Here is a 13084-nt window from a genome sequence, read left to right as displayed (position 1 = left end):
AAAAAAATTATTCCCTACACAATATATATATTTTTTACATTATAAAAAATAAAAAAATCACTAAAAAAAAAATCTAGTTCTTATTTTATAACTATTTTCATTAATTTAAATTTAAAAGAAGTTTTTTGCAAAAATTAAGAAATTTTTGTCATAAGCTGATTTTATTTTATTTTTTTAATATGTAGGGACTGTTTAGGAAGTGAAATTTTAACTTAATTAGGTTAAAATTCACAAAAAGAGAAAATAAGTTAAAATAGTTAATAAAATAAATGTTATATCAAACTTATAATTATTTTATTTTTTTCTCTCACAAATATCACATCTAAATATAAAAAAATCTAATTATTTTTTTAAATATAAAAATTTCAACTTACTAAAATAATCAAAAATTAAAATAACCTACTAAAATAATAACCTAACATAGCCAAAAGAAACCTAACGTTAAATGGGCTCAATTAAAAATCTGAAGTTGCTTCAATTTTCAATAATTGTCGTGTTCCACACAGCTCAACAAAAACCAGTGAAATATATTAAGAGAAATGCAGTTCTATTAAAAATTTTATTAAAAAATTTATGAAAAATGGATGAGAGTACTAATTAGTGCTACTATTAATGATGTGACAGTAGGTCTCATCATAAATAATTTAATGTTTTGACCTTGATGTCATATTTTTTTTTATTAAGTGTCATATCATTAATAATTTTTTTAAAATTCTAAAATTAGTTGTCTTTGACATTCATATAAAAGTTATTTGGTAAAAATTCCAATGTAACTTTTTGTCTCCAGCATTACTCAGATATAAACATAGAGCATGTGGAGAGAGAAACAGAGTGAGAGAGAGAGAAAGAAATAGTTACAGATCATTCTTTCCTACTTCTTTTCTCTCCAATCTGTATCAGAAATGGCGGACGAACCTTCACTCACTCGCTGGTCCTTCCAGGTACCAATTCTCAACATTTTGCGTTTAATCTGTTTGGTAGCTAAGAAAATGTGCGAAAAGAAACGAAAAAAATCGTCCAACTTATTTTTGTAGATTCCAGTTTCGATCATCTCTCTAGTTTTTATTTATGCTCTGGTCGATGAAAAAATCTGAGATGTGATGTGAAATTCAAGTTTCGAATCTATACAACATCGCTGTGCACAATTTTTTTTTGGCTATGTTGATATGAGTTCTCCACTTTCCGGAAAATCGGTAGTGAATGCTTATTGCGGTCTTATTACTTTGAATCCTCATAGAACGATTAAAATTGAATTAAGAGTGATGAGAAGAAAAATTCAAGTTTTGAATCTTAGATTGAACACACAACTTCAGTACAACTTTTTGGCTATGTTAATGTGCGTTCTCAACTTTTTCTGGAAATCACAACTGCATTAGTGTTCAGATTTTATTTTCCTTTTTTTTTGAAATTTTTTTTTTAATTCATGTTTATTGCAAAGATCTTGTTACTGTGAATTTTGGTGGAGGGATTAAAATTGAATCAAGAGTGATGGAGAGAGAAATTCAAATTTTGAATCTTAGATTTTTCAAGAACACACAACTTTGCTTAATACTACTTTTTTTGGCTATGTTGGTTTGAGTTCTCTATTTTTCTGAAATTGCAAGTGCATTAGTGTTCAAATTTTATTTTCCTTGTTTTCTTTCAAAAATTTTATGAGTTGAAAACTAATTCATGTTTGTTGCGAAGATTTTATTATCGTGAATTTTGATGGAAGGATTAAAATTGAATAAATTAAAGAGTGATGAAAAGGGAAATTCAAGTTTTGAATCTTAGATTTTTCAAGAAAATACAACTTCGCTTATTACAACCTATTGGCAATGTTAATGTGCATTCTCAACTTTTTTCCGAAATCACAAGTGCATTAGTATTCAAATTTTATTTTCCTTCTTTTTCTTGAAAAAAATTTACGAGTCAGAACCTAATTCATGCTCATTGCGATCTTATTATTGTGAATCTTGATGGAACGATTAAAATTGAATAAAGAGTTATGCATTTATATACATTATTTTTGTCTATATTTAGGAATTTAAGATGTTTTATGATGTGAAGTTTGGGAAAAAGCAAGCAACTGACACAAAAGATGAGGTAGCAAATGGCCATAGTAATGGGAACTCTTCCGGTGTAACATCTGTAACATCAAATGGGAGTGGGCATGTGAAGAACACATCTGAGTTGGCCATTTATGAACAGTATCAGAGTCAGGTAGAGCATATATGACTAGTTGATTGGTGCTACTAACATGCTTATTTAATGCTTAGAACATGAATTGATGTACTTTCTACTGTTTGATCTCAGGGTCAACAGAGGTCGGCACACTCCAATGGGGTTTCAACTACTGGATTTGATGAAAAGCCGTATGGTTCCTTAAATTAGCTGGTTTTTTGTGTGGTTCTTCTGCAAGTGTTCCTGGTGGATGGATATGTTTGAGATGATTCATGGATCTCTTTCCTGCAGTATAAAAGATGATGCATTTTACGGTTAAAAGTTATATTGTTTGATAAGTATTTTCTTGATCTATTGACATGATTACATTCAAATTTAAAAACAAATAAATAATTTTTTTCTTTAAATGAAGGTTTATGCTCTCTTATTTGCTCTTTAATATTCCAAGGAGGCATGAAGAATAATTTTAGGGACTCTTTAATTGAAAGGGATTCATCTACGGTGATTAGATTGGATAAATTTGGTAGTTCATGGTAGTATGAAATATTGGCACTATTGTTAACTTACCGGTTCACAACATTTTTGCTGTATGTGTGCATCGTGGATGGTGAACCAGATTTCTCGCTAAGTGATGAGGAGTATACGTACTAGAATCTTTTTGGGAGAATTCATTAGCATTTTTAATTGATTCATGTAGAAGTTGAAATGTTAATTCTTTTATCAACTAAAGTTTAGGTGTCAAGTAATACTTTGTGTTAAATATCTTAGTGATTTTGCTTCTAGGTGGCAAGGGAAAGAAAAAACACATACAGTAGTGATGGTGCATGTAGTATGACAAAGCAGCAAACACAACAGTAGCATCTATATAAAAAATAACTGCAGAGCTTATGAAATGTTCATTCCTTCAAGTTGTGATTTGTGATTAACTGCAGGGTATTGTCTTCCTCTATGGGGACCTGCTGACAATGGATGTTCACTTTTCAGGCAAAGATCTCTACTTCCTGCTTTTGAATCGGCAGAAACGCGTACCTTAGCAGAGAGTTTAATTAGGTAATTTGCTAACACAAAAGACTACACCTGGGACTGGGCCATCCGCATTATATTATTAAGAAAATTCTGGAAGTTGTAAATATTTATGTTGTGTTTTGTTTCCTATGCAGGGATATCATACGTGGAAGTCCAGATGTGAAGTGGGAAAGCATAAAAGGGTTAGAGAATGCCAAACGGCTACTTAAAGAAGCAGTTGTCATGCCAATAAAATATCCCAAGTATTGTTAATGAACAATTCATGATGTGTTATTTCTTAGTTGAAATAAATACTATTATTTCAAAACTTATATACTTTTTCTAGGATGGCTTCTTTAGTTTTCCTGAGATTTTGGTGAAAAAGCTGTGAGGTCCCTTCCTCACAGATTAAGTTGATTTATGACAAACCTAATCTTCTTTTCATAACTGGGCACATAGACATGCTTAATCACAAAGGAGATCATAGGCATTAAGCGAAGTTAATTATTAGTTATTCTAGTCACATGCTTTAATAATCTTTTGTATAGTTTGTTGTTGTTGTTGTTTTGTGTGAAAGAAAGGATCATAGTTGTTTTTTGTGTATTTCTTATTTGTATATTATGAGATTTAAATACCCTTAATTTATGAATTATTTTAAAATCAATGCATTCTTCAATTGGATGAGCACTTTGGTGACACGGGTTCTTAGTGCCTTGTGGGTATTCTCAGCTTTAACTGCACTGGTCCTTGTAATTGAACAACAAAATAGTATTCTCTAGGAATCATTCGTTAGTGTGCTATTGTGTTAATTCTCTTAGTTGTAATTTAAACATGGTTGTTACTGCTAATCTGGATATCAAATCCTTGAACCATTTCAGAAATTTATCTTGAACTCTGAGCATGCTTACTTGTTCTCTAGTTTGTTTTTGTTTTTTTTCTTTTCTTTTCTTTTTTTTTTTTTGTTGATATTTGCTGCCATATGCAGATAATGTTTCATGGAATTTCTTACATGTCTTCTTGGTTTTGAAGAAGCATTAAGCGAAGTTAATTATTAGTTATTCTAGTCACATGCTTTAATAATCTTTTGTATAGTTTGTTGTTGTTGTTGTTTTGTGTGAAAGAAAGGATCATAGTTGTTTTTTTGTGTATTTCTTATTTGTATATTATGAGATTTAAATACCCTTAATTTATAAATTATTTTAAAATCAATGCATTCTTCAATTGGATGAGCACTTTGGTGACACGGGTTCTTAGTGCCTTGTGGGTATTCTCAGCTTTAACTGCACTGATCCTTGTAATTGAACAACAAAATAGTATTCTCTAGGAATCATTCGTTAGTGTGCTATTGTATTAATTCTCTTAGTTGTAATTTAAACATGGTTGTTACTGCTAATCTGGATATCAAATCCTTGAACCATTTCAGAAATTTATCTTGAACTCTGAGCATGCTTACTTGTTCTCTAGTTTGTTTTTTTTTTTTTTTTCTTTTCTTTTTTCTTTTTTTGTTGATATTTGCCGCCATATGCAGATAATGTTTCATGGAATTTCTTACATGTCTTCTTGGTTTTGAAGAAGCTAAGTAATAGTATATGACTTGCTAAAGGATACAACTTTGAGTATTCCTTTTATTGGTCAAGCTCATCTCTCTCTTTTCTCTAGGTACTTCACTGGTCTTCTATCACCATGGAAAGGTATCTTACTTTTCGGCCCTCCAGGAACAGGAAAGGTATGTAATCTTGGTCTTTCTTGCTTTGTGTACATACATTCAAATCTGCTACATGGCATCGCCGAAGAGCATGGTACCATGTGTCAGTCTTGTGAGGTGACACATGGACCAGTTATGAGTCTCCACACTCTGGGATTGAGCTATGATGACCGAGGCAAGCGCACATGCTCTTGCCCTAAGCCAAGGCACTAGAGCATGTCCTGCTCCAGCATCCCTTGGCTTGGCCGAGCATGCACTTTCCACTACACATAGGAGGTGAAGAGTTCTTGTGAAATATTCTGGTGATATATAACCAGCTATCATAGTTTTAGTTGGCCTAGAAAATCTTAATCAGCAAAGATTTACTGGTTTCTTATTTGTTAGTTAAAGTCCCTATAAGAATAGATTATAGAGGATTACTACGATAACTTATTTTAAAAAAATAGGATTACTACAATTGCCAATAGATATCTATGTAGTAGTTTTATATAGAGTTGAATTTTGGAGAGTTTGTTATTGTCTTTTTGAGATTTTGCTTAACCTTTCTTTTTATCTCTCTTATTTTTCTTCCTTTTCTCCTGTGCACAAGCAAGAACTTTACTGTTCACAACCCAAACAGAGTTCCTTTATCCCCAAAACCACAGCTGATCAAGCCCAAACCATCCCTAACCCTTCCCCTACCCTTTCACCATTAAATACATACCATAATACCATAAAATAGTTGTTCAGAGAACATGTGCAGCTTAGTCCAACAATCCTGCAACCTACAAGTATTTTAAAATAAAGCCGAAACAAATTGTTTACATCTAGAAAACCTAGAACGATCTTTCATCCTTAAAATCCTTAGCAACTTTCCATGGCCAAAACCCACTCATAGGTAGCTTAGGGCCAGTTTCATATTAATGCCCCGTGTAGCGTTATTTGACTGTTCTACCATCTTTTTTTTGTATATATATCTGGTCTTCTAACTTATCAATCCTTCTACAGAAGGTAAGGATGTGTCTCCTAATATGGGTGTCTCAGGGTAACTTCCATGGAACTGGAAGCTTGTTGCTTGACCATACCAACTTAAATATGTGACTTTAGTATCTGTTCTCTGTACATAAATGTTATCTACTATTATGTGGGTCGTGATTTCTGGAAAAAAAGAAAAAAAGAAAAGGAAAGATCTTTTGAGGTGGCAACTGCGATGACATATTGCATTAGTTTGCCTTCATAAGTTTCCTCTGTTACTATAAAGCTTCTCACTTTTCTCTGGTATTTATTATTAAGAATAACAAATTACTCTGTTTTATGTTGCAGACTATGCTTGCAAAGGCTGTTGCAACCGAGTGCAATACCACCTTTTTTAATATTTCGGCATCATCTGTTGTCAGCAAATGGCGTGGTATGTCATAGTTGTGCACTTCTCCTAAAATAGATTAATTTGATATTTAGTTGGTACCAAACCTTTATATATATTGTAGAAATTTAATGTATAAAGAGAAATAGAGAATTGTATTATTGATTGATTTATATTGATATCTATTACAATGATTCATGATTCCTATATATAGAAGAGGGTGAATGTGTAGTAGGTAAGGAGTAGGTGAAGTGGAGGTGGTAGTGGTGTAGTGGGTTAGGTTTAGTGGAGTAGGTGAGGTGGTAGTGGTGTAGTGGGTTAGGTTTAGTGGAGTAGGTTTAAGTGGGTGAAGTAGGTGGAGAGTAGGTGGATTTTAACAGCCCCCCGCAAACTCAAGGGGGATAGGAACTAACCAACTTGAGTTTGGAGAGAGTAACAAAACAAGAAAATACATAAAAATAAAAGAGGATAAGAGACACTGTATGGTCGTGTCAGACCATTGGTGAAGACACTGGATGGTGGTGTCATAACGTTGTAGAGGACACTGTATGGGGGTGTCATAACCATGTAGAGGACACTGTATGGTGGTGTCATAACGGTGTAGAGGACACTGGATGGCGGTGTCAGACCGATGTAGAAGACAGTTTATGGGGTCATGTCGGACCGTTGTAGCAGACACTGTGTGGTCGTGTCAGACCGATGTAGAAGACAGTTTATGGGGTCATGTCGGACCGATGTAGAAGACAGTTTACGGGGTCGTGTCGGACCGTTGTAGCAGACACTGTGTGGTCGTGTCAGACCGATGTAGAAGACAGTTTATGGGGTCATGTCGGACCGATGTAGAAGACAGTTTACGGGGTCATGTCGGACCGTTGTAACAGACACTGTTGTGACAGTTGTTGTGACAGTTTACGGAGTCTTGCTGGACCCTTGTAGAAACTAACCGGAATCAATGTCGGGACAGTTTACAGAGTCTTGTCGGACCCATAAAGGAGCTAACCGGAATCAATGTCGGGACAGTTTACAGAGTCTTGTCGGACCCATAAAGGAGCTAACTGGAATTAATGTCGGGACAGTTTACAGAGTCTTGTCGGACCCATGAAGGAGCTAACCGGAATCAATGTCGGGACAGTTTACAGAGTCTTGTCGGACCCTTAAAAAGTCGCATCCTCAAAAGGTGTGCCCAATCTATCAAAAGGCGTGCCATCAAAAGGCGTGCCTAATTTATCAAAAGGTGTGCCGGACATGATGGCGAGGCGCGTGATGACCTTGGCTGGCGCGCCCGTTTTGTCGTCTGTCGGCAAGTGGCGCGCGATACGCGTGGCTGCCTCGGCTATTTAACCAAGACGGAGGCTGAGGCTGAGGCAGAAGCTGAGACAGAAAAACTGAGAGAAACCTCTGAAAAATTCTTCCTTTGCTGAGAGAGAAACTCTGTAATACGTTGTAACACTCTGTTGCCCAGAAAATGGCTTCGTCTTCCCGTGGGCTGCTCACTCTCTTTCCCGACCTCAATGAGTCAACAAGAGAGAGAACTGGTGCGGTGGCCAGTGAACCTCAACCAAACACCTCTGTGTTTGCTCCGTTGAACTTTCCAATGCGGTCGGTGGAGCAAAAAATGGCGGTGCAAACTGATATTGAGGCCAATCAGTACACTCTGAAGTCATGTGTGGAAACCATGACTGCGGTCACAAACTTGTCGCACCGGCTGCAGAGCAGGACAAATGAGGTGCAACAGTTAAACTCCCAGCTGGCTCTGCTCCAACGCATGTATAAGGATGCGCGAGCAGAGATAAGTGTGCTAAAGGCAGAAAACAATGAGCTGAAGCGGAAGGCCACCGTGATGTTCCGATTTGGAGGGCCGCCATATGCTGCAGTGGAGGAGCAGGGAGTAGTGATCGTGCCCAGTGGAGTGGGAAACACGGAGGCAACACCGTCAAGGACCGCCCAGGACGGAGGCAAGAAGAAAAGACCGGCGGAATAGGCGAAAAAGTGAGGTCGGTGGGTGGCCGTCTGCAGAAAAGAAAACAAATCTTGTGGTTTGTGTTGTTGTGGTTGTTTTTTTTTTTTTTTTTTTTTTTAAAATTGTGATCGGGGTTGATCCCTGAGATGAATAAAAGATGATTTGGTGTGCAAAGCTATATGGTATGAATGGAATTTGAAAAAGATTAAAAAATAATGTGAAAGAAAAATAAAGAAAGAAATAATAAAAAATATATTTAAAATCAAAATGAAAGATGGGGGAAATAAGGAAAGTGGTTTGGAGAAAATAAATAAAAATAATGGATTTTGAAATCAAACGGAGGAGAGAGAGGGGACAAGCCCATGTGAGAGAAAGAGGGGAAAAAAGATAGCCGATGCACCCAAAAATAATCTAGCTGCTATCCACAGGCGCTTAGGGGAAGGAAATGGTAGCAAGAGACGGCCAACACCATATATGGCTATAGCAAAGAAATGGAGTATCAAGCTCAATGGGCTAGGATTTAGACCAGAGAGTAAAGCCACTGGTCCTGTTGAACACACACCTCCAAGGCTCAAATAATCAAAACATGCTTCACGCATTTCCTTCCTTGCTTGATCAGGAGATGCACAAAACACCTTATACAGGGCTCCAGTCATTCCTCCACCAGTTAAAGGATGATGCATGTTGAAAGCATCACCTATTAATAGTGCTCCAGGAGTAGGGTAAGGAGCAGCTAGCATACTTCTATTGGGCATTGTTCTAATACTTCCCTTATCAATTGCAGCTATAAATGAATCATGCAGCTCAGGTGGAACCTGGGGAGCCACCAGAGGGAAGCAAAGCCGAAGGCTGTAAAAGCGAAAAAGGAAAAGAAGGCTCCGGCTAAGACAAAAGCTGCTGCGCAAAAAGCTAAAGCCGCTGTGAAGCCCAAGCCAGCGGCAAAGGCCAAGCCAGCTGCGAAGCCAAAAGCTGCTGTGAAACCGAAGGCTGCCGTGAAGCTGAAAGCTGCAATGAAGCTCAAGGCTGTGGCGAAGCCCAAACCAAAGCCGAAGGCGAAGGATCCTAACAAGAGGCAAATGAGCATGGAGGAGAAGCATAGATTGAGTGTTGGGTTGCAGAGTTTGCCCCAGGAAAAGATGCCACAGTTAGTGCAGATTATGAAGAAGATGAATTCACATTGGCCTCAAGAGAGAGGATTTAGGCAGTGATGGGAAGGTATGTGTAGAAAATAAGCGGAATAGGTTGAGGTCCGGCGGGCGGCCAATGCGAGGTTGCCGCCCGCCGGTGAAACGAAAAATACTAAGTGCTTAACTTTGCTCTGATACCATGTAGAAATTTAATGTATAAAGAGAAATAGAGAATTGTATTATTGATTGATTTATATTGATATCTATTACAATGATTCATGATTCCTATATATAAAAGAGGGTGAGTGTGTAGTAGGTAAGGAGTAGGTGAAGTGGAGGTGGTAGTGGTGTTGTGGGTTAGGTTTAGTGGAGTAGGTGAGGTGGTAGTGGTGTAGTGGGTTAGGTTTAGTGGAGTAGGTTTAAGTGGGTGAAGTAGGTGGAGAGTAGGTGGATTTTAACATATATATATTTATCTATGTGCATATTTATTTCTTTATTAATTTTATTCTTCTAGTTTTGTGATGGATTTTTAAAGAAGATGATCCATATGAATGAGAAGGGAAGTCCAGTAGTCAATAGCTAGTGCCCTCAAGTATCTCTTCTTACAACTCTATTGTTCTTGCAACAATAGCAGCAGCACCACTGCCATTGCTACTACAATGATTATCATTGTTATTACTTATTAGCAATCATTAAGGCTGTTTGATAAAACTGAAAAATAAGTTGTGAAATATTTTAGTTACTGAACATTTAGTGCTCAAATTTGTAGGTACTGAATTTGTAAATTTGAAAATTATAAGATTAATGCAGTAGTTGAGAATGATAACAAAAATTATCGTCTACTGACAGTATTCAGCGGTCAATGATAAATCAAGAATCTCTGAGTTGAAGTCAAGACCCATTTTCAGTCAAATTTTCAAATTTAAGTGGTTGGTGAAAACTACTGAATTTGTTCATTTTTACTTAATTGTGTTATCAAACAAGGGGCCCCCTAGGATTTAATGAACATCAATCGGCCACACAGGCATTACACCTGTTATGTTGTTAGGTTGGTTGTAATGATCTCAACTGTGAGCAGGACGGTTGAAAAATAGAATTATTGCTACGACTTTGATGATGCAATCCCTAGTGCAAGATGTTGTAAAATAATATATCTTGGTGAGTCCAAGGTTGAACAAGGATCAGTATATCCAAAGCGATTCCTGAATGATCAATGAAAATAAGAGATAAATTGTAGTGGTTGAATGACTTTAGAAATTTAATCGGATATAAGTAAATTGAAATAACAATAATAAAAAAGCACCAAGGCATCAAGGATCCTCCTCCAAATTTGAACTCTCCTATGGTTTGACAAGCATTGCTTCTCCACTCATTCTATTATCTAGAAGCAAATTAGATACTTTTACCTCAACTGCTACGCTCCTTACTTTACCTTTTCTGGGAAAGCATGCTATCATGTTTTATCTCACCGTGTGACATTTTTCTAAGTTTTTATTTGATTACAGGTGATTCAGAGAAGTTGGTGAAAGTTTTGTTTGAGCTTGCTAGGCATCATGCACCATCAACTATATTTCTTGATGAAATTGATGCAATCATTAGTCAACGTGGTGAAGGACGCAGTGAGCATGAAGCAAGCAGGCGTTTGAAAACTGAACTACTAATTCAGGTAATGTTTGACACTAACAAGTGCATCAATATACTGAAATTTCATGTGTAGTTGAACCCAAATATTTAAACGTCATAATAATCAGATTAGAACCTTATGTCACAAAATCCTGTCCGAGGGTCATTCTGGTTATGCCTTTTGCTATTTTTGCCAGAAAAAATTGAAGTCCTTGTGGCATGAATATTATAAAAAGTGAAATATGTTTTAGGAATTTCATTCTTTGTAATCTGACTTCAAGTATGATTTCAGCTCCACCTTTCTCAAAAACTAATGGGTCAAACTAGATTGCAGATGGATGGTTTGACGAGGTCAGACGAACTTGTTTTTGTTTTGGCGGCTACAAACCTCCCCTGGGAACTGGATGCAGCCATGCTTCGGCGACTTGAGAAGCGAGTATCCTTTTGAGAGGCTAATTCACATTTTCTTTCACATAATAATAAAAAAGGATTACATTGAAAAGTTCATTTTTGATCAAATGACCATTGACTTCCTCATGTGTTCTAAATTGAGCCTCCTAAAATGACCAAATCGTGTCCAAATAGAATATTCCTCTTCTTCTTCTTGTTGTCAAGAATCAAATTGTTATGGTAGATAGTTTGCCTGTGCTACTATGAATACAAGTTTGTTGCAAAAAAATATTTATCAAGTATATTGGCCCGATGATACTCTTTCCTAGAATCTCTCTCTCAAATTTGTTGAGAAAATTATTCAGTTTTACTTTTCAAAGACCCGGATATCGTTTTGGAGTCTTAGATAGTGCCAGCTTCGTAACTAGCTTCACTTATTGTGTGGAATATACGACAACTAGAATATGGCGTACACCAATTGTTCACTCTTCTCACTTTGAACAATTAATATCTGAAAGTTCAGTATGATGAGTCGATGACATGCAACTAGAGTTGAGGTTGTTTTCTATATTGAGCTGTTCTTTAACTAAGACGTAAGATTCTTGTACCTCTTCCGGAACCAGAAGCAAGAAGAGCTATGTTTGAGGAACTATTGCCATCACTGACTGATGAGGAGAAACTTCCTTACGATTTATTGGTGGAGAAGACAGAAGGCTTTTCAGGTTCAGACATTCGATTGGTATGCAAAGAGGCTGCAATGCAGCCACTGAGACGGTTAATGGCTGTTCTTGAAGAAAACAACGAAGTGGTGCCTGAGGATGGTACGTGATTTTATCATTTACTTTTGTACCATTCATAAATTTTTGAAATGCCTCTTCTTGATAAGTGATGGATGAGAAAGAAATTATATGAAAAAAAAAGGCGCATCATGTTATAAAATTTTGAAAAGTTACTGAATCAGGTAATTTACTTTGTTGTTGCAGAAAATTTAAGTGAAAAAAAAAAAGAAAAAAAAAAAAAGAAGAAAAAGAAAAAAGGAAGCGTTATGCTCATGTTTTCTTCTTGTATTTATATGTAGTGATTTTGTAGCTAAAATAAAATCAATGGAGTTCATGCATATATGAAGAATACTTGCAATTGATTTGGTTAGTTATGCTCTAAATGATACAACTTGGATATTCTCAAGTAATCGACCTTGTTCCATGCTAAGAAAATACTTTATTGTACTTCTATGTTCATTTTCTTTCAAAATGAAGCACATTCAGGCAGCTAAGATTTAGTATATTTCATCTCATCATCATTTATTTATTTTTTCCCAATCAGTCATTTGAATGTGCTGGATCACTGGTTGCAGAATTGCCCAAGGTTGGACCAATCGGGAATGAAGACATTGAGATGGCTTTGAAAAACACGAGGCCCTCTGCACATCTCCACGCTCACCGTTATGAGAAGTTTAATTCCGACTATGGCAGTCAAATAGTCCAATGAAGGCACACAGTTGCTACATAATTTTCGTTTGTCAAGATTCTTTACAATCTTTAGTCGTCGTTTTTAGCACTGTGCGTGTTGAAGGGTGTATGTTTTTTTGAACTCTCAAATTTGTTAATCCCTAGATTTCCCTGAATTTAGAATGCCCACCCAACCCCCCCTTTCTTGTATTTGAAATTGTGGTGAAATGTTTGTTTTAGGCATTTGGATTGAGAAACAATGTCCTTGGTAATTTTAGGACAATCCATGTTAATAAGAAAAGTATTGACATCTTCAGACAT

At 36.3% G+C, this 13084-nt stretch overlaps 1 protein-coding gene across 5 annotated transcripts; it reads left to right on the top strand.

Moving 5' to 3' along the window:
• Window positions 1–748: 748 nt before the first annotated feature.
• On the top strand, window positions 749–13083 carry CCP1 (P-loop containing nucleoside triphosphate hydrolases superfamily protein). 5 transcript variants are annotated; one of them, XM_082886407.1, is made up of 11 exons: window positions 749–941; window positions 2023–2202; window positions 2296–2354; window positions 3096–3213; window positions 3324–3431; window positions 4828–4894; window positions 6176–6260; window positions 10808–10968; window positions 11260–11361; window positions 11914–12136; window positions 12670–13083. In XM_082886407.1, exons 2-11 carry the CDS (start codon window positions 2183–2185, stop codon window positions 12801–12803), a joined length of 1077 nt encoding a protein of 358 aa, XP_082742533.1. In that variant the 5' UTR covers window positions 749–941; window positions 2023–2182; the 3' UTR covers window positions 12804–13083. The 5 variants fall into 5 exon arrangements, with proteins under 5 accessions (XP_082742533.1, XP_082742531.1, XP_082742532.1 ...); XM_082886405.1 differs by having other exon boundaries at window positions 753–941; window positions 3148–3213; XM_082886406.1 differs by having other exon boundaries at window positions 772–941; window positions 2050–2202; window positions 3148–3213.
• Window position 13084: the final 1 nt, after the last annotated feature.

The sequence above is a fragment of the Camellia sinensis genome, chromosome 9 (genome assembly GCF_055761805.1).
Source record: "Camellia sinensis isolate YWXY chromosome 9, ASM5576180v1, whole genome shotgun sequence".
Taxonomy (NCBI): domain Eukaryota; kingdom Viridiplantae; phylum Streptophyta; class Magnoliopsida; order Ericales; family Theaceae; genus Camellia; species Camellia sinensis.
This window is presented reverse-complemented; position numbering and strand designations above follow the sequence as displayed.